At 50.7% G+C, this 20,833-nt stretch overlaps 1 protein-coding gene across 3 annotated transcripts in view; it reads left to right on the top strand.

The window, feature by feature from the left end:
• Nucleotides 1–19,247, top strand: part of UNC45B (unc-45 myosin chaperone B) — a 31,606-nt gene extending 12,359 nt beyond the window's left edge. Inside the window, exons 8-19 of one of the 3 annotated variants that reach the window (XM_045985994.1) lie at nucleotides 2,082–2,253; nucleotides 5,066–5,366; nucleotides 6,566–6,660; nucleotides 6,845–6,986; nucleotides 7,715–7,855; nucleotides 10,591–10,718; nucleotides 11,038–11,104; nucleotides 12,119–12,232; nucleotides 12,600–12,715; nucleotides 13,564–13,681; nucleotides 16,049–16,204; nucleotides 18,987–19,247. In XM_045985994.1, coding sequence (XP_045841950.1) covers nucleotides 2,082–2,253; nucleotides 5,066–5,366; nucleotides 6,566–6,660; nucleotides 6,845–6,986; nucleotides 7,715–7,855; nucleotides 10,591–10,718; nucleotides 11,038–11,104; nucleotides 12,119–12,232; nucleotides 12,600–12,715; nucleotides 13,564–13,681; nucleotides 16,049–16,204; nucleotides 18,987–19,247 — 1,811 coding nt within the window. Of the gene's footprint in view, nucleotides 1–2,081; nucleotides 2,254–5,065; nucleotides 5,367–6,565; nucleotides 6,661–6,844; nucleotides 6,993–7,714; nucleotides 7,856–10,590; nucleotides 10,719–11,037; nucleotides 11,105–12,118; nucleotides 12,233–12,599; nucleotides 12,716–13,563; nucleotides 13,682–16,048; nucleotides 16,205–18,986 lie in introns of all 3 variants that reach the window. The other 2 variants (XM_045985993.1, XM_045985995.1) reach the window with 2 other exon arrangements.
• Nucleotides 19,248–20,833: the final 1,586 nt, after the last annotated feature.

The following is a 20,833-nucleotide window of genomic DNA, read 5'->3' as shown; positions in this document are numbered from 1 at the left end:
TCCATGGGCCTTGTAGAAGGGAGAAAGGGCATCAAGTGAATTATATAAAAAGCACAGTAATGAGGTTCTGGCGGAGGGTCCCTAAATTGCCCAGCTCCAGGTGTTATCCTTACTCCCAAATCACATTAAATTGTTGGGGAGTCATTACCACGGCTTTATAATCTACTGTGGTGAACTCCCACAGGGTTAAGAGCCACAGACCATCCTTCCTTCGAAAAGGCTCAGGTTAGCTCTCACCCATTGGAAATGTATCTTCTTTTGATACTGTTTGGTTTTCACAGGTCTCAGCAAAGTGTGCTGTAACAGATTTTTCTAGGGCTTATAAACCTCCTCCCTCAGCACCTCTCCTCCCCTCCCCCCCTTCCCTCCCCTCCCCAGTTCTGCTTCTCTCTGCATATACTTCAAAGGGGGAGACCACAGACCTCTTTCTCTCTGCACTAGGACTGAGGTCCCACCGCACAGTTAATGGGAAGGGCAGGTGGGGAGCAATATTTGTTATTCAAGGCATTGAAATAAAGTGCTCTTGGGTAAAAATAATGTTGACTCTCGAATCCTGTTACACTCGTGAGAAGCTGCCTTGTTGAGGGAGCTCCTTGTACAAGCTGGTCTGGGAGACTCGCACGGGGGAGCCATCAGAACATCCCGCCTCAAGGGAGCTTTTGGGTTCAGGGAGGGGCAGTGATGGATGGGGACGAGGTCCAGAGGGTTCCAGTGGAAGAGGAGTGGGATGCTCAAGGCAACGGTGGGACTGGAAGGCAGCGTGGGGGCTGAGGTTGGGATGGGGTGGAAGGTGGGGGTGTATTCAGTGGCTGTCTCTGAAAGCCAGACTGGGGAGGTTGGGTTGGTTCACCAAACCCCTCCTATGACTCCCCAGCCCTGCCCCTGCTTCTGTGTGGGTGGCAAAGTATGCAGGACCGAAAATGTACTGGGGAGAGCTTTTAATTCCCTCCCAATGTCCAGAGTTTCATGGCTCCCGGCATCTGCCTTGAGTTCTCCTCCTCCTGCTAACCTGCACCAGCTGAGGTTGGACCAACTCCTTGCCAATCCTAAAACCTGGCTCTGAAGTCAAGCTTTCAGGGGTCCCAGAGGCAGCATAACATAACAGTTAATATCATGGGCTTTGACGTCAGGCGTGGTTGGGACAAGGTCCTTGCTGTGTCACTTGCTAGCGCGGCAGCTTACTTGACTTCTCCATGTCTTGGTTTTTTTCCACTCTGAAAACGGGAATAATGATTTTTAACCAGGAGGTTTTTGTTATGCAGCTCTTGGCACATAGCAAGCGCTCAGAATAACTTACTGCAATTCTTTCTTGAAACAAATTACCCCATCTGAGGTGTCCTCACTCTGTCCTTCTCACACCTTCTGTCCTTTTCACAGCTTATTGTAGTCTTCATGGGACTGTTCCTTGTTGCACTGTGAGCTTTCTGAGGAGAAGACGGCATCCTTCAGATTAGTATTAAAAGATACTGCCTAAAAGATGCTAATTTATTTATTCACTTATTCTTTCATTTATTCAAGGGATAGGTAAAGATCGGATTAGCCTAATGGGTACTAGGAAATCAGTGAAGATTCTTCAACAGAAGAGAGGAGAAGAGATAGTAATTATAAATAGCACATGTAGCATTTACTAACTAAATAACAAATGCTCACTGAGTGATGATGGCATGTCTGGATTGGCCCCAGCCATGATCCCATGGGGTCCTCAAACGCTCTGCAGTAGGTACTATGTTCCCACTTTACAGATGAGGCATGGGGAAAAGAGAATATCAGATAGTATTTGAGGAAGGTTATACATCAACCCGCAGGTTGTTAGCACTGCTACGGTCCTTGGAGATCAGCTTGTCCTAATTTTGTAAATGTGAAAATAGAGGCCCACCCACAGCCGGAGGTGAATTGCTCACCTAGGGGCAGAGTCCGGGGAGAATGCGGGTCTCCCGGCCCCCCGTGCCAGTGCCCTTCCCTCCGGACAAGGCATGCGTTGCCGAAAGGCAGGCTGGAGAGAAGTGGGTGTTAGACAACCAAACAAGACGGTGTGTTTGTGCAGACAGATCCCAGCAGTTCTGCCATCGTCTGTCCTGCAGGCCTGAGGAAGATCCTGAAGGTGGTGGGGCAGGTTCCAGATCTGCCATCCTGCCTGCCTCTGACCGACAACACCCGCATGCTGGCCTCTATCCTCATCAGCAAGCTCTACGATGACCTGCGCTGTGACCCAGAGCGCGACCACTTCTGCAAGATCTGTGAGGAGTACATCACGTGAGTCTCACGGGATCACGTTCTGTATTGGTTATCAATGGCTGTGTAGCCAATCACACCCACATTTTGCAGCCTGAAGTCCACAAGGCAGCCGCTATTTGGGAGTGGCTAGGCTGGGTGGATCTGGCTTTGGGGCTCTCAGGAGTGTACAGTTGCACGTCTGCCTGGGTTGCTGTCATTGGAAGGCTTGACTGGGGCTAGAAGTATCTGCTTCCAAGATGGCGCACTTGTATGGCTGGCGTGCTGGTGCTGGTGGTTGACAGGGGGCCTCAGTTCCTCCCGGTGTAGCCCTGTCCACGGGCTGTTTGAGTGTCATCACTGCATGGTAGCTGGCCTCCCCAGAGTGAACAATTCAGAGAGAACGGCGGAAGTGGCAGTGTCTTCTGCAGCCTAGCTTCGGAATTTGTACACGATCACTTCCACCACATTCTTTTTGCGAGAAGCAAGCCATCAAGGGTGGTCTACATTTAAGAGGAGAGGGTTAGGGGCGCCTGGGTGGCTCAGTGGTTTAAACATCTGCCTTCGGCTCAGGTCATGATCTCAGGGTTCTGGGATCGAGCCCCGCATTGGGCTCTCTGCTCAGTGGGGAGCCTGTTTCTCCCTCTCTCTCTGCCTGCCTCTCTGCCTACTTGTGACCTCTCTCTCTGTCAAATAAATAAATAAAATATTAAAAAAAAAAGAGGAGAGGGTTAGGCTCTACTTTCTGCATGGAGGAGCATCAAAATATTTTTGGACTTATTTTAGGCTTACCATAAGCACCCACTTGAAGGAACAAATGTCAGCTTCTCCAAGAGGGAGACCTGGCTCTGTTGAGACCTTAAGCACTCTGTGGCCTCAGTGAGCCTAGACAGAAACCTGGGACCCTCAACAGTGGCGTTCTGGTCTCCCCACCACCACTCTGCCGTCGCTGTGACTCAGATGCTCTCTCTGTGTCTCTTTTTTCTTTATGTGTCCCCTCCCTTCTCCTCTCACTGCTGCACCATCTTTTAAACCTTTATTCCAATGATCCTCGTGCTTGTAAATTATTCAGACTTCTGGGACCCCACCTGACTCTACTGGTAGTCTGGGCTGTGGCTCAGGAAGTTACATATTTAAAAAGTATCCCAGGAGAGTCTTGGGAGGATGGAGACGCTCTGCTTTTCCTTTCTCCCTTCCAGGAGTTGGCAAACTTTTCCTCTAAAGGGCCAGAGTAAATATTTTACATTTGGTGGGATGTGTATCCCTCTGTGCATATTAAACACACACACACACACACACACACACACACACACTCTTTAAACTATAAAAGCCATTCTCAGCCTCCCAAATTTGCCCAAGCAGCCCAAGTTTGCCAGCTTCTGCTCAATCCTGTAGCTTCCCCTGAGCCCTGACTGCTTCACTGAAAGCTCTTCAGGGCTTCTCTGGTCTTTCTCTACCTCAGCTTTGGCTTTTGTGACTAGCTTCCTGAGTGTCTCATGAGGTCCCAAATTTTGAGTCCCAGGAACTATCACCCAGCCAGGCTTCAGGAGGGCGGAGGTTTTGGGACGAGGGCCCCTCCCAGCCAGCCTGCCTCTGTGCAGGCCTTGTCCCTGCCTGAATCAGTCACTGAGCCTGAACACAGGTGTTCAGGCTGAACAACACTGAACCTGCAGCACAGGTGCCTGAGGTGGCCACCCCCAAGGGCGTAAGCCACCCTGCTTCATCAGTGGGTGGAGCAGGGGCTGGGGTGGGTGCAGTGGGCTGAGAGGGCAGCCCCTACCTGACTATGAAAGGTTCTGGCTTTCCCGGCATGGAGCGGGCGTCGGAATTGGAGGGGCTCCCCGAACTTCCAGTGCCGACCCGCTCCCTAACGGGGACTTGCCCAGGTCACCCAGCCCAGCAGAGGCAGATGTGGGATCACAGCCCAAGTCTCCCACTCGGGCTCAGTGTGGCCTTCTCTTTTCCAGACCACTTTCTTCCATTCATCACACTGTGCACGTCGGGTCCCTCACATCAGACTGACCTGGGGAGAGCATGGAAAGATCAGAAGACTTGTCATGTCTGACATTCCCACATGGACATTTTCCTGTAGAGTAGATGATGGTCTTTTCTGGAAGCAAGGCAGAACCCTCACTTGCTGGGGGAGGGCCTGGGACTAGAGGGGAGAGTAAGCAGCTCAGGCTACTGTGTGACTTGGTCACACTGAGAATGATGCTGGGTGTCGGGCACCACAGTATGCCTCTCTGTGTTGGTATGGTTGCTGCACTGTCCCATAAGACATCCCAGCTGCTGGGAAGCCCGTTCATGGACAGCTCTTGCTTGTAACCTCTCTTTGGAACCTCCCTCAGCTGGAGACAGCTGCTTCATCCTCCCCAGGGCAGCCAGCATCCAATGACTCGTCCTTCCCCACAGCTGGAAATAGCTCTGAGATGTGTTCCCTGCTATAAGACTCATCACAGACTGAGGCTTCATGCTGGCTGAGTTGTAGCCCATTGCATCCCTCTGCCAAGTCATGATTCCTTTCCTTTTCCGGCATGAGCTGATCCCAAGAGCTCTCCCTAAAAAAGTTCCTGCATGTCAATCCCCATCCTTCTGAGTGTGTTTTTAGGGACACAACCCATGGTATGTCTGTTCTATGACTTACCCTCACCGTAACTCTGATCAGTAGTAGTACTATACCTTCAGTTTCTAGATTCAGAAGCTGAGGCTCAGAGAGTTTCATTGAATTGCCTAAGGTCACACAGCACATGAATGCTTAGATCTGGGATGTGAATTCAGGTCTGTCTGCCCCAAATCCCACACTCTTCCCACCAAACTCAGCCAGTTCCCTTGACCACTTTGTCCTCTATTTTAGGGGCAAGTTTGACCCCCAGGACATGGATAAGAATGTGATTGCCATTCAGACGGTGTCAGGGATCCTGCAAGGCCCCTTTGACCTGGGCAATCAGCTGCTGGGACTGAAAGGTATGATGGAGATGATGGTAGCGCTGTGTGGCTCGGACCGCGACGTAGACCAGCTGGTGGCCGTGGAGGCCCTCATCCACGCGTCCACCAAGCTCAGTCGTGCCACCTTCATCATCACCAACGGCGTGTCACTGCTCAAAGAGATCTACAAGACCACCAAAAACGAGAAGATCAAGATCCGCACACTGGTGGTGAGTGTCGGTACCAGACACGGTGCCAGGCACCAGGGACACCAGGATGAATGAGGCGTGGCCCCTACCCTCGAGAAGCCCACGCTGTAGGGGGCCCTTGGACCCACCCACCATCCCCCGCAAAGCTGGGTGATGAGCAGGAGGCTCTGAGAACATAGATTCAGAACGGTGGGCCCTGCTGTGTAACCCGGGGACCTCTGCCTCCATGTTTTTGAACCATGCTAAGCCTGAGGAGCTTCTGTCCAACAAGTATTTTCAGAGCAGACTCTAAAAAGTCAGTCTGTGTCCTTACTCAGTTTCTGGATGGCACAGGTCACCTGTTTCAATGTTTCCGATTTCATTTTTACAGAAAGTCTTTTCATGGGTCTTTTATTTTGCTTGTAAACCGTTACAGTAACAATTTGAGCCACTGATGTGTTTCTGTGTATATAATTTTTTAAAAATTTGTTTACTTATTTATTTACTTGACAGACAGAGATTACAAGTAAGCAGAGAGGCAGGCAGAGAGAGAGAGGAGGAAGCAGGCTCCCCGCTGAGCAGAGAGCCTGACCCGTGGCTCGATCCCAGGACCCTGGGATCATGATCTGAGCCGAAGGCAGAGGCTTTAACCCACTGAGTCACCCAGGCGCCCCCCCCCCCGCTTTTAAAAAGATTTTATTTATTTATTTGACAGACAGAGATTACAAGTAGGCAGAGAGAGAGAGGGGAGGATATATCATTTTTTAAAGAACTAATTATAGCTTCTGCCATCATGAGTTTTCTCTTATGGAAGGCATGTTTTCCTAACAGAGAAATTTCTCTTGGGTAAGGTTCTGCATATCTGAATTCATTACCCACAAGTCTGGTTTCTGTGCCAGTTTTGTGCAAGAATAACTTTCACCGTTGTAGTTTCAGGTAAGATGAGTATTGTCTTGTGCTTTTTCTTTGAAACAGCAGGCACTAAACATCAGTAGGGTCCAAATTGGCCATATAAAGCGGCAGGGTACTAGCTTTGTGAGCATCTACCTTATCCTAGAAGCTGAGCTCAGGGAAGGCGTCTTGGAAGAGGTGACACCTGAGTGAGTTTTGTAGTAGGCACAGAGGTTTATCCAGGCAAAGATAAAGGGACAAAGTGTTCCAGTCCTAGGGACCGGTTTGAGTAAGGCCTTTTGTCCCTAAGTGTGTCTCATTCTCCAAGCCTCTCCCCACCCGCCCACCAGGGACTCTGTAAACTCGGCTCTGCCGGAGGCACGGACTACGCCCTCAGGCAGTTTGCAGAAGGGTCCACGGAGAAGCTGGCCAAACAGTGTCGCAAGTAAGGGAGTCCTACTTCCCCAGGCCCTCCACCTCCTCTGGGGGATGTGCTCTAGGGGACGCCACACTGTGAAAGCTGCCCGCCCCCCCCAGCCTACTCCCCATTACCCTGACATGGCTTCACTCTCTTGATCGAGCCCTGGCACCACGCAAAGCGCCCAGCACTCTTCCTTCCCAATTTCCAGGTGGCTGTGCAATGCGTCCATAGACACCCGGACCCGGCGATGGGCCGCGGAGGGCCTGGCCTACCTCACACTGGATGCCGACGTCAAAGACGACTTTGTCCAGGACATCCCTGCCCTGCAGGCCATGTTTGAGCTGGCGAAGGCAAGCGCAGCCCTCACCTCCGGCTTCAGGAAAGGTCTCCTGGGTTCAGGCTTACCGGATCCTCCACTGAACCTAGGAAATGAGATTCCTGTATCTTCATCCCGGTTCTGGCCCTCCTGCCCATGTCAACCAGTTTGGTTATTTCCCCCGTCTGGCCCTCATTTTACCTGACCATAAAATGGGCTCATGACTCCTCATGGCTTCCAGGCAGCAGGAAGATGAACAAGAGGATGGTCTTTTTTCCTGGGACGCTCAGGAAGTCAGGTCTTGGACTGAGAGGCAGTGCCTAGCCCTTTCTGGGCTACTTCTTCCTTCCCAGGGCTTCCCAGACTCCTTCCCTCCTCTGCTGGACTAATGCCCTGGCTCTTTTCCACGCCCAAATGGAGGAGGGGAGGGAGGGAATTTCCATGGGGGTCAGACCAGAGGTGTCTGGCTCCTACCTGGCCCCCATGGCAAAGCGTGACTGACAGAGTGGGCTTTTGAAAGAGGCACAGAGTAAGCTGTGCACTCAGGGGGCCCCCATCCATGCTCTCAGGGGTGTTATAGCAGGTTCTGCCCACCTTGCCCAGGTAAAGCCCGTTCCTCCTCCCTCCTTCCTCTTCTGCTGCTTGCACTTCTCCAAGCTGGGTGGCGCTGGCCCGGCCAGGGAGCTGTCTTGGAAGCAGAGACTTGTTCTCAAGTTTCCTTTCCGCCTCACTCCTCCTTGTCCCCCTACCCCGTGACTCTAGACCTCTGACAAGACTGTCCTGTACTCCGTGGCAACCACCCTGGTGAACTGCACCAACAGCTACGATGTCAAGGAGGTCATCCCCGAGCTGGTGCAGCTTGCCAAGTTCTCCAAGCAGCACGTGCCCGAGGAGCACCCTAAGGTGGGTTAGGATGCTGGAGGGGTCTGTGCCACCAGGCTGCCAGAGAGGTGCACCGAAAGACAGGGACGTCTGGGTGCTGGGTGTGTTTGCAAAGACTTGGCATAGGACACAGAGAGACTGAAGAGGATCGTGGCTAAATTTCCCCCACTAAGTGGCACTCATTCCCCGCCCATTTAGGTTTCATGTTTTTTGCCGGGCCGGGAAGTGAGACCATTTATCGTCTGAAAATCAAGTGGAGGCTTGATGGACGTTTTGTAATTTATGTGGTTGGTTTCATGGACATCAGACTATATTTCGTGTGTCCAACACTTACAGAAATTTCGTTTCCTGGATTTGGGGATGTGAGTGCTAAGTAGGAATAATGAGGGGGGAGAGATGCCAGCCAGTCAGCAGTAGCCCAGATCTCACAAGTCCCCTCGGAGCCCCCCCCCCCCCCGGGATTCCCTGCCCTCGGGGTGTGTTTTGTATGTGGTTTAAATACGAATGTATAGGGGCACCTGGGTGGCTCAGTGGGTTAAGCCGCTGCCCTCGGCTCAGGTCATGATCTCAGGGTCCTGGGATCGAGTCCCGCATCGGGTTCTCTGCTCAGCAGGGAGCCTGCTTCCCTCTCTCTCTCTCTCTGCCTGCCTCTCTGTCTACTTGTGATCTCTCTCTGTCAAATAAATAAATAAATAAATCTTTAAAAAAAAATAAATAAATACGAATATATAGGCATCGTATTTCCAGCCAGTAAAAGATGAAGATTTTTTTCTAATGGTCAGAGTAATATAAACCACATCGCAAAACAAACAGAAAGGTGGACAGCAGAGGAAAGAACACGACCATGCCCAGTGACATTACCTCCCCTGACCACTATCAGCATTTCCGTGTATTATATCGCCTACCAGAGGCTGTTTTTCTCTGCACATCATTTTCTTTTCACAGTTGTAATTAGAAGGCTGTTATCATTTTGTGCCCAGTTTTGGGAAAATAGTTGAGGTGTTTTCTATATTGCTATGCAATTTTTTTTTGAAGTTTTTATTTAAATCCCAGTTAGCTTACAGTGTAATGTTAGTTTCAGGATTAGAATTTACTGATTGAACACTTCTGTATAACACAAGGTGCTTATCACGACAAATGCCCTTCTTACTCCCTGTTGCCTACTGTGTCATTCTTGGAATCAGTTGTTGTTTTTTTTAAAGATTTCATTTGTTTATTTGACAGACTGAGATCACAAGTAGGCAGAGAGGCAGGCAGAGAGAGAGAGGGAAGTAGGCTCCCCGCTGAGCAGAGAGCCTAATGTCTGGCTCGATCCAGGGACCCTGAGATCATGACCTGAGCCAATGGCAGAGGCTTTAACCCACTGAGCCACCCAGACACCCCTCGGAATTAGTTTTTAAAGCTGCACAGTGCCTCATGCAGGCAAGAGTATATAGCATTTTCTGCTGCTGTAAATTTCAAATGTGGCTTCTAGAGATTGCCCACAACTGCCAGCCTCTTCCCAGTCAATTCCAGAATTATCTGTAGAGACTGTTCAACTCTGGCGCTGACTTCGGATTTCCAGCACAACCCAGTCCATTGTTTTGTCAACTTTATCTGCTCCCTATCCCCTCCTCCCCCTGCCTAAGTCTCCCAACCCCGTGAAAAAATAGCTAACCTTTTGAAAAAAAAAAAAAATATATATATATATATATATATATATATATGAGTCATCTAGCGTTTTGGATGATCTCTTTGATTTCACTTCTCTGTGAATGAAGAATCTTTGGGATGATTTTTCTTTTTTCTTTCTTTCTTCCTATTTTTTTTTTTAACTTGGAAACAGATTTTTTTTTTTTTTATTTTGTTATATTGGGCTGATTTTCTTGCCACACCAGCTGCTCAGGCTCTGTACTGGGAGTGGGGGAAGGGAGCAAGGAAGAGGAGAATACGCCAGACACCCCCTTGGCTCTTGTTTTGGCAGAGGGAATCTGGAAGAGTATATGAGTTTCGAATTACTGCGGTAACAAATTGCCATGAACATAATGGCCTAAAACAACACAAATTGTGTTCTTCCAGTTTTAAAACTTCCACGGGTGACCTATTTCCAAGTCAGAAGTCTAAAATCAGTCCCATTGGGCCAAAGTCAAGGGCTCACTAGGGCTGGTTCCTTCTGGAGGCTCCAAGAAGATAATCCGTTTCCTTGTCTCTTTCAGCTTGTAGAAGTCACCTTCCCTGGCTAGTGACCTTGAATCACTCCAACCTCTTGCTTCTATTGTCACATCTTCTTCTATTAACTCTGACCCTCCTGCCTCCCTCTTATTGAGAAGCTCAGGATTATCAGATTATCCAGGATTACCTCCCTGTCTCAAAATCCCTGATTTAATCCTAGCTACAAATTTCCTTTTTTTGCCATGTAAGGTCACAGGTTCTGCAGATTAGGACGTGGACATCTTTGGGGGTCATTATTCAGCCTGCCACAAGCAGTCAGAAATGCACCATCTTGGGGCGCCTGGGTGGCTCAGTGGGTTAAGCCTCTGCCTTCGGCTCAGGTCATGATCTTGGGGTCCTGGGATCGAGCCCCGCATCGGGCTCTCTGCTCAGCGGGGAGCCTTCTTCCTCCTCTCTGCCTGCCTCTCTGCCTACTTGTGATCTCTGTCAAGTGAATGGATAAAATCTTAAAAAAAGAAAAGAAAGAAATGCACCATCTTTAGTTTCCACGCAGATTGTCCTGGTGCCCAGGCTCCTTCCCCATTGCCACCCTTCCTTCTCTCCAGGACAAGAAGGACTTCATAGATATGCGTGTGAAGCGGCTTCTGAAGGCTGGGGTCACTTCCGCGCTGGCCTGCATGGTGAAAGCGGACAGTGCCATCCTCACCGACCAGACCAAAGAGCTGCTGGCCAGGTGGGGCTGCAGCGGGCCAGGGCTAGGGTCTGAGGGGAGTGGGGGCAGGAGGCTGGGGGCGGAATAGAGGTGGCGGGACAGGTATCACAGGTGGGCATTTGCACTGGGTGGAAAAAGGTCACTGTCCCGCCTGGTTACCTGCTTCCCCTTACTTGGCTTCACTTTCTCCCCAGCTCCTTGTATCCATGGCGGTGTCTGGTCAAGGTGGCTAATGCTGGGGCAGGTGCAGCACTTTCCAGGGCTTCACTGGGTCTGACTGGCTGGCCTGCCGTTGCCTGGGAAGGGTGCACATTATGTGTCCTTCATCCTCACTCTACAGGGTATTCCTGGCCCTCTGCGATAACCCCAAAGACCGAGGAACCATTGTGGCTCAAGGCGGTGGCAAGGTAATTGGTGGGATAAGGTTTGCTATCCTAGAAGGTGATCCATTGGGGAGGAGCGTCTGTGTGTTTGTGTGTGTGTGTGCATGTGTGTGCATGAACGCGCACATGCGCACATGGGTGCTCTTTGCCTGACCCAAGAATAACGTACTCTGTGCCCCAACCCAACCTCCCGGAATACTGTTATTCAGGTATCTGTCCTGTCTGTGCTCATGGCCCCAAACTGACTTCTGCCCGATTTTAGGGTGTGGAATCCCATTTTTCCTCCTTGCTGTTGGAAGGAGGCATGGTCCAGATGCATGGACCATGGACTTTGCTGCAGAAGATTGGTCTTTGAGTCCTTGCTTGTCCCCTTTTCAGCTGCATAACTTTGGGCAGATTACTCAATCTCCCCAAGCTAGTTTTATCTGTAAAATTGAGGGGTGGATCACATAATTGCTCTGCAGAATGTCACAAGGGTTACAGAAAATACACTTAAAGTTTTGGCTCATAGTAGCTGCTCAGTTAAGTGGCTGCCGTGATGATTAGGTTTGACTTCAGTCAGGGAGGAAAAAGTCAGTGTTGCTCCATTTATTTCCTCAAAAACCAGCAGTGTGGGGGCACCTGGGTGGCTCAGTGGTTTAAGCCGCTGCCTTCGGCTCAGGTCATGATCTCAGGGTCCTGGGATCGAGTCCCACGTCGGGCTCTCTGCACTGAAGGGAGCCTGCTTCCCTCTCACTCTCTCTGTCTGCCTCTCTGCTTACTTGTGATCTCTCTCTGTCAAAATTAATAAATAAAATCTTTAAAAAAAAAAAAACAAAAAAAAAAACCAGCAGTGTGGATGGGTGGTGGCGAGTGTAAGTGGAGACGTGGAGGCGTGCCAGGAAGCAGGGGCATGAGTCCGTGGGTCTGTATTTAATTGTTCTCCGTGATGCTCCAGCCTTGCTTGCATTATAGAGACAGACAGCAACTGGAGAGGGAGGATGGAGGAGAGGTCTCTGGATGTCTGTGACAGAGGAGAGACCGTGACTTCTCTTGCAGGCGCTGATCCCCCTGGCCTTGGAGGGCACAAACGTGGGCAAGGTGAAAGCAGCCCACGCTCTGGCAAAGATCGCCGCCGTCTCTAATCCGGACATCGCCTTCCCAGGGGAACGGGTGGGTGCCAGGTGCTGGGGTGGGTGGGATGGGGTAATGGGAAGAGTCTCCGGTGTTCTCAGGGGCCTTCCCCTAGTCACCCTAACCCTGGCCTGGGAGGAGGCACGGTCCCATCCCAGAGAGGGCAGTGAATTGGAGGTGCCTGGACTCCAGGCTTGGCTCTGCCTCTGACTTAATGGGACTATCCTCTTAGACACCGGGGTTATTTCGTCTGCAAAGTAAGGGAAATAATCCCGACTCTCATGGAAGCTGCATTGGACCGTGGGTGGGCAAGCACTTTGGAAATTCTAAAGCGGGGCACCTGTAAATGGTAGGGTCTGCAGGTAGATGTTTTCCGCCCGACCCATTCCTTGACCCTTCCATGCAGGTGTATGAAGTGGTCCGGCCCCTCGTGAGTCTCCTGGATACACAGAGGGATGGGCTCCAGAACTATGAGGCTCTCCTGGGCCTCACCAATCTGTCTGGGCGGAGTGACAAACTCCGGTGAGTGGGGTGGGGGGGGTTGGGGGTGGAGAAATCGCCTCAGAAAGGATTGGGAGGAAGTTTCACATAGAGTGTATGCTTCCTCTGAGGACAGGATCAAAGGCAGTGGGTAGAAACCTGAAGAGGGAAGGATTTGAGTTTGCACGTAGTGAATGTGTGAAGACGAAGGAGATTATCAAGACACTTCTTTCTGACTAAAGTAGTAAAAAAGATACCCAGGTGGATGGTGGGAACAAGGGGATGGGGGAGAGAACTGGGTTGTGATTCTTTCAGTTGCAAGGGGCAGAAAACTCAATTGCAGCTGGTTTGAGCTTAAAGGGAATTTAGTGACTCATGTGAATAAAAGTCTGGGGTGACCAGATGCAGGTGTGGCTTGATGCAGGCGTTACAAAGCTTTCCCACTTCCCTACTTTCTTTCTTCTCTACGGTTCCTCCTACTTCCCACTTTCCTACTTCTGTCCACTTCTCCGGCCTGTGTTGTCTTAATTCTCAAATGGGCTCTTCCCTTCTGTCACGATCACAAGGGTCATTCGAGACCTAACATCTTCTTGGCTTCATGTCCAGCAGGAGAGAAAGAAGACTTTCTCTCCGCAGAAGACTCTCCAGCCTGGTGACATGTTCATCCCAGACCCCATGGCTATGGCCAGGATGCTATACTGTCATTTAGTTTATGCCCATTGGTGCCCTCCCTGGAGCTGGGGAGCGGGATCGATGTCATCCAAATCATGCTGGCTGAGGATGTGGGAGGGAACCACCAGCAGGGCAGAATGGCCCTTGGGTGGCCACAAACTCCAAGTGTTCACTAGGGAGGACTCAGTGGCCTCCCTTCCCCACCTCTCACACCCTAGACAGAAGATCTTTAAGGAGCGGGCCTTGCCAGACATTGAAAACTACATGTTCGAGAATCATGACCAGCTGCGGCAGGCGGCCACGGAATGCATGTGCAACATGGTGGTGAACAAGGAGGTGAGGCGGGCTCGGGAGGAGGGGGGTGGGGAGTGACCTCGGCAGGGAGAGCCAAGCTACAGGGCAGGGCCTGGCGTGAGATTGGGGGTTACAATGATACTAAGGTAGCATTTTGCCAGAGAACCCAGGAACCCCTGTATCTCTCCTGGCTTGCAACCCCCTTCCCTGTAGGGATCCTGAGAGGAATACATGCACCAAGGAGACAAAGGAAAAACACACAAAATACTATTGTTTCTAGCTGGGGGTTTGACCCCTAGCTTGAGCTGGGGACATGGAAGATACCATTTCCCTAAATTCTTCATGTCAGAATAATAATCTTCTCATAGCACAGAAAGATATAAGACCAGGGCCTCTTAGAGACCCAAAGAAGCTATATCACTTACATTTTATCAAAGCTCCACATGTGTTAAAAAAATGAGGAAAAGCAAACACAGATATAAACAATTTTAGGATATTTTAAATGTTAACATCTAATGAACTATTGCTGTTTCCATGGAAACTGTAATGCACTATAACTGTTCTTCACAGAGGAATTATAGGATTTATAAAAATAAAATGAATTCAGAACAATGCCAATAGCCTTATGGTCCAGTAATAGGGAGAAATTATAACCACATGGTAAATGAGTGTCCTCTTTCTGTCCTGCCAGTACTGCCAAGCCTGTAGATATAACCTCATCAGAGGTAACAATAGGGCCAAATCCGAGGCCCTTCATGAACATGAGGGCCAGGCTAAGTGGCCTTTATGGGCCCTCATGTAGGGCTGAGTGGGAGACTTTCTCTTTTCTCTCAATTCTTAACTCAAGGTCTTGGATCTTCCCATGAAAGCCTGTTGAAGTAAAATAAAATAAAATTGAAAGAAAATAAAAAGACAGGATCTATCAGGGAGCTGGCCTGAGACTGACCTGGGGGGCTGGCAGCCTTGCGGAAGAAGGGAGTGTATCCAAAGGAAGCGTAGGGGAGGGACAATGGGCAGGAGGAGCAGGCTTCCCCTGGGAACATCTAAATAAGCAGTGCTCCCAACAGGATAGAAATTCATTTCTCACTCATATCGCTTCTGCTCACATTTGGATCCAGTGGCTTTCTTCTTCTTCTTCAATTTTTTAAAATATTTTATTTATTTGTTTGACAGACAGAGATCACAAGTAGGCAGAGAGGCAGGCAGAGAGAGAGGAAGGGAAGCAGGCTCCCTGCTGAGCAGAGAGCCCAATGCGGGGCTCGATCCCAGGACCCTGGGATCATGACCCAAGCTGAAGGCAGAGGCTTTAACCCACTGAGCCACCCAGGTGCCCCCAGTGGTTTCCTTCTAAGCAATGACTTGGATCCAGGCTTCTTTGGCCATCAAGAACTATCTGCACCCCACACTCCAACCAAGAACAGTCTCCCTGTCTGCCACTCTGGGAATGGTCTTCATTTGAATGGGGAGAGAGACCACAGGAAAGGACCCTATAGTTCTCCACCATGGTGGCCTGGCAGTGACATCTGTCACTCTCTCTCAGGTTCTATGACGAAACTAGTTTATGGCCACATCTACATGCGAGAGATGGGAATGTAGTCCTTTTGGGGTATCTGCTTCCCAGTCACCACTGTGCCCTTGCACTGACCATCTCTGCCATCCTCTCGCCTCTGAGGACCACTGCTCCAGTTTCAGGGAGATGCAGGGAGAGGGTCATAACCTGGGCAGCTGTGACCGACCTTTGACCTTTTTAGAGCTCCACTTCTAGGTAACCTGACGTGACAAAATGCCCTTAAATTTGATCAACCAGATTTTACCATGGAGCAGGTGATGGTGGTGGTGGTGGGGACCAGTGACCTCTGAGACACATCAAGGCACTGGGCCCTAGGAACCTCTTCTCCTGGTTTAGGGTCCTTGGGAAGCTAATCGCTCTCTTGTTGAATGGCACAGCAGCTCTTGATCAGTTTCCTTCTCTTGCCCAATTCTGGTGCCTTCAGGGACTGCAAAGGCATTTTAAGGCAGACTCTGGAGGCCCATCTGTTGTGGGAGAAACATACCAGCCTTCCCCAAAGGGGAGAGAAACACGGCTCTTTGGGCAACATCTCCCATTCATGGGTGTGTGTCTGCCCTTTCCCCTGGTGCGGGTAGCTGAACGCAAACAGGGGTGGTGGCAGATGCTGTATGGAGAGACCCTGACTCTCAATAACTTTGTACCTGGAGGAGTTTATAGCCCCTTTATCCAGCTAGTCAGAGGAGACTTCCTGGGGGAGGTGACAGGGAGAGCTGCTCAAAGGAAAGCTCTGAAGAATTTTGGGTCAGAGAACATGGCTTCAGATGCTTCTTTCCCTTTTCAGGCTGGCAGGTGGGGGCATTTTTCTCTGAGCCAGGTACCACCCCGCTTCCCTCCCATAGGTACAGGAGAGGTTCCTGGCTGATGGGAATGACCGGCTGAAGCTGATAGTGCTGCTCTGCGGGGAGGACGACGACAAGTTGCAGAACGCAGCCGCGGGGGCGCTGGCCATGCTGACAGCAGCTCATAAGAAACTGTGCCTCAAGATGACCCAAGTGGTGAGAATGGGTCCCGGGGGCAGGAGGGGGACTGCCTTGCGTGATCCTCTGTGGGGAGACCAGCCTCCGTGCTAACACTCCCCAGGCCCTGGGTATCTGTTTCTCTCAGCTTAGAAGGAGGGTCTACGCAATCCCTTACATCCATCGTGGGGACGCCCCACGTGAGCTAACTTGGGTCCCTCCCACTGTAGTTTCACTCAGTGACTTCGGTGGTGCTTATGGCTCAGGACTTTGGAATGATAACAAGGAGGACCACATTAACACTAACTACTGCTGTGAAGCCCCCAAGGTCCCCAAGAGGGCCATGGACTTGGTGGGGGAACCGTAGGGAGCTTGTGGTTTGGCAAAGACATGGCAGACCCTCTTACGTGAACATGTGCTCAGATCCTTTGGTGGCACCGTGGCTGTCTCAGCAAAGTGGCATATGTACAATCGTGAACATGGCGGTGCCAAATGAAAACGTCTTCCTTTCACTGAACTGAACCTAGTTTGTGGGCATCCGCTCCACGGAAGACAAAAAATGTAAGCATCTCCGTTCACATGTACTCAAGTCTGCTTTATTTTTTTTTAAAGATTTTATTTATTTATTTGATAGACAGAGATCACAAGTAAGCAGAGAGGCAGGTAGAGAGTGAGAGGGAAGCAGGCTCCCCGCTGAGCAGAGAGCCCGATGCGGGGCTTGATCCCAGGACCCTGGGATCATGACCTGAGCCGAAGGCAGAGGCTTTAACCCACTGAACCACCCAGGCACCCCTCAAGTCTGCTTTAAAGGCAGACTCTTATTTACTTTTTAAAAAGATTTATTTATTTATTTTAGAGAGAGAGTGGAAGTGGGGAGGGAGGGGGGAGAGAGAACCTCAAGCAGACTCCCCACTGAGCAGGGAGGCCAAGGCGGGGCTTGATCTCATGACCCTGAGATCATGACCTGAGTTGAAATCCAGAGTTGGGTGCTTAACCCACTGAGCCACACAGGTGCCCCTGGCAGGCTCTTTTTAATGGTCAGTTTAAGGTGTGTGTGTGGGTGTGTGTGTGTGTGTGTACACGTGCACGCACACCTTCTCTGAGTTGCACGGGTCCTTATGCTGTCGGCACAAGAGAACAAGAGAAGGGTCTTTCTACCAGATGTATCTCTTCCTGGTTGGTCCTTGGGGTTTGGCATTTCCCCCTAAGGCAAGTTTCTCAAAATTGTAAGGTGTGTGAGTCACCTAGAGGGCTGGCGAAAATACTTCCCCAGGCTATTCTGAATCAGTAGGTTAGGTGGCGTGCTTTCGGCCTGGCGACCACACTTTGAAACCCCCTGCCCTAAAGTGGCCTCTGCAGAAGCAACTGGTCACATGACTTCTGCCGACAGACTCCCACAGGGCACTCTGAGTTGCTTACTTCCTGCGCTTTAGGTGCTGCTCGGAATGTTTACATTCATTAAGTTCTTCCAACCTCCCAACAGCCCTGGGTGGTGGGTGAGGTTATTATTATCCCTACTGACCAGAGAGGAAAACAGTGCAGAAGCATAACTAGCTCAAGGCCACGCCATCAGGTAGTTGGGAAGGGATTGGTGTCCTTCGAGATTGCTGACCCTCTCCTGGACACTTCTTCCTTCTTCCTGAGGGGCTCTGAAATCTTGGCTACATTTCTGGGCCTGGGAGCAATGGCATGGGACCCGTTATAATACCCGTCAGCATGAAACCTTCCCCTCTGTGCCTGCCTCCCCGTCTGCGAGTGGTGCATGTAGGAAGCTGTCCCTGTTGACACATGGAGGGTGAGGTAACAGGTATGAGGAAGCAAAGGGGAAATCCTTGGATTAGTGGCTAAAATCATCATCTCTGTCCACTTCTCTGTTGAGCTTTTACTATGCTCCAGCCCCCATGCTAAGCTCTGTCCATGCACCATATCACTAAACCACCACAATGTGAACAAGTAGCTGTACCACATGACAGAGGGGCTCCTGAGACTCGGGGAGGTCAAAAAACTGATCTAAGATCATATTTGGTAAGTGACTAATCTGGGACCTGAACCCTGGTCTCTGACTCCAAAACCCAGACAAATAATGATGCTACTCTGCTGCTCATGTCTGTTGAATGTGGTAAGAGTCAAGCCTCCTGGTTCTGTTCTTAGCTCCACCTCTGTCTCTTGGGGTGATCAGATGGTCTAGAATCCTGTGTCCCCATGCACTGTAGTTGGGCTACTTCACAACTGGGAATGGAGAGGAGGGATGGAGGAGGGATGGAGGAGAGGCTGTACTCCAGACTCCAGTGGAAATTCCACTGGAAGTCAGGACGAGTAGAGTGCAAGCCCCGGGCATGCCTGGAGCTCATATCTCTAAGGGCACTTAGGTTGGCAGAAGCAGGCATTGGCCCTGTACCCGCGTGAGAATCCTCCATTCTGAACTCTCCATCCCCATTCCAATCAGGCATGCAGTAGGTCTGTTCCTTTGCTTCTCTAGATGCTTAAAAAATAAATAGGCATTTGGGTGTTTATTCTCTACTACTTTCATATGTGTGATCATAGCTGAGTTACTTCCCCTTCCTAGACCTCAGTTCCTCTACTTATAAAATGAAAGGGATTGGATTGTGTCAAGTTGCTTCTAGTTTTTGGATTCCTGCCCTGGCTCTGGTAAGGAGGAGGACATCTACGAGCTAGTCCCAGTGGGCTCAGGCAGGCATATGCTGAGTCCCATGCACATAACCAAATATGGGCTTGCCTTCTGTTTCTCTTGTCCCAAATGTCCAACCACAATCCCTCCACTGATTTCTCTAATCCTTCTTTATCTACGTCTCCCCTCCAGACGACACAGTGGTTGGAGATCCTCCAGCGGCTTTGCCTGCATGACCGGCTGTCAGTCCAGCACCGGGGCCTGGTCATTGCCTACAACCTGCTGGCCGCGGACGCTGAGCTGGCCGAGAAGCTGGTGGAGAGTGAGCTGCTGGAGATCCTGACTGTCGTGGGCAAACAAGAGCCAGATGAGAAGAAGGCGGAAGTGGTGCAGACAGCCCGGGAATGCCTCATCAAATGCATGGATTATGGCTTCATTAAACCAGTGTCTTAGACAGGGGCCCACAGGGCTGCTGGGGGTGGTCCTGTATTCTGAAGAGTCCTAAGCCGGGAACTCAAGGGGTATCATTTCAGCTGGGGATCTTAGCAGTGACCATGAAGTCTCCATATAAAAACTGAGACGTGAGTGTTCCCGGAGTTGTCGACCTTCCCCTTTGCCCTAGGAAAGTTTGGATGTTTCATTGGCTCTCTTGCTGTCTCCTTACAACTATCAGGTTGCAGAAAGTCCTAGAATAATTTTCATCTATGATTTGGAAGACAAGTTGGATAATTCTTTCTGTACCCATTCCAAAGGCCAGGATAATGGGCTGAATTCTTCGTATTTTGGGAAATGGGTTTTGTGGTAAGGTAGGACCTAACAGGTGTATGAATAGAAAGGTTAGTGCTACCACATCTGGATGCTGAACTGTGCTGGTTTTTGTAGAGAGAAAACACCTTTCGTGGTCGTTCCCTAAATGGAAGTAACCCCAAGGTCCTTAGAAAATGGATACATTGGCGTTAATGAAATTGTGATTTCCCCAGGGAATGGCGGACATCTGGCCTCGGCGTGTTTAGGAAACATAAGGTTTCTGGGCAGGAGAGCGGGCAGTGGTGAAATGAATTCTGTACACCTAGGTTGCAAGGCAGGTTGGCAGGAGGGTGCCGGTGAGAGCAGCAGTTGGAGCCGGGGTTGACCTACACCCCCAGAGCTCCCACAATGTGTGTAGTCCGCAGGAGGTGTGGTCAATCAGCTCTGCTTGCAGCCCGCTCCTGAGTCCTTTCCGTCTTTGCCTTCCTGGGCCTGTTGGGGTCCCGGCAGGGTGCCTGGCACCGAGCCTCGTACCACATGAGTGTCCAGGAAATACTTGCTCATTTTTGTTTTCCCTGAACCCCAGCACCAGCGCCTTTGACCATCTGTCAACGAATCCCAGCTCCCTGGAGGGGCTAGGAAACTCTGCCTTTGACACATCTGCTTTAAGAATTTAAGGGATAAGGGACACCTGGGTGGCTCAGTTGGTTAAGTGTCTGCCTTCAGCTCAGGTCCTGATCCCAGGGCCCTGGGATCCAGTCCCACATCCGGCTCCCTGCTCAGTGGGGAGTCTGCTTCTCCCTTTGCTTGCTGCTCTCCCTGCTTGTACGCTCCCTTTCTCTCTCTCTGACAAATAAATAAATAAAATATTTAAAAAAAAAAAGAAAAGAAAAAGAATGTAATCCATAAGACAAAAGGGGAAGAGTCAGAGGCTCGATTTCCTACCTCCTCCCCACACTCACTTCCAGCCCTGGGTGGGGGGCAGGGCACATCTGGGCAAGTTGAAGCAGAAACCCATCTGCTGGAAGCGCCCCTGGGGTGAGCACAGGAGAGCCCCCCCTCCCCCGCCCAGGGCCACCCACCTTAGCCACCACTGCGGTCCTAACAGGCATGGATGCCCAGTTCGGGTACAGGCTGCTGGTGCTCAGTGCCCCCCACTTCGGTGCCACCATCGCTGGGCAGCCTCCCCCAGGGGTACTAAGAGTCTGGAGCAAGCTTGTACCTTCACGGAGGCGCCTGCACAGTGGGCAGTGAGTGGGTAGGGAGGTTCTAACAGCGACTTGGCTCAGGGC

The sequence above is a fragment of the Meles meles genome, chromosome 18 (genome assembly GCF_922984935.1).
Source record: "Meles meles chromosome 18, mMelMel3.1 paternal haplotype, whole genome shotgun sequence".
Lineage (NCBI taxonomy): Eukaryota > Metazoa > Chordata > Mammalia > Carnivora > Mustelidae > Meles > Meles meles.
The sequence above is the reverse complement of the archived record's forward strand: the minus strand, read 5'-3'. Positions and strand labels throughout refer to the sequence as shown.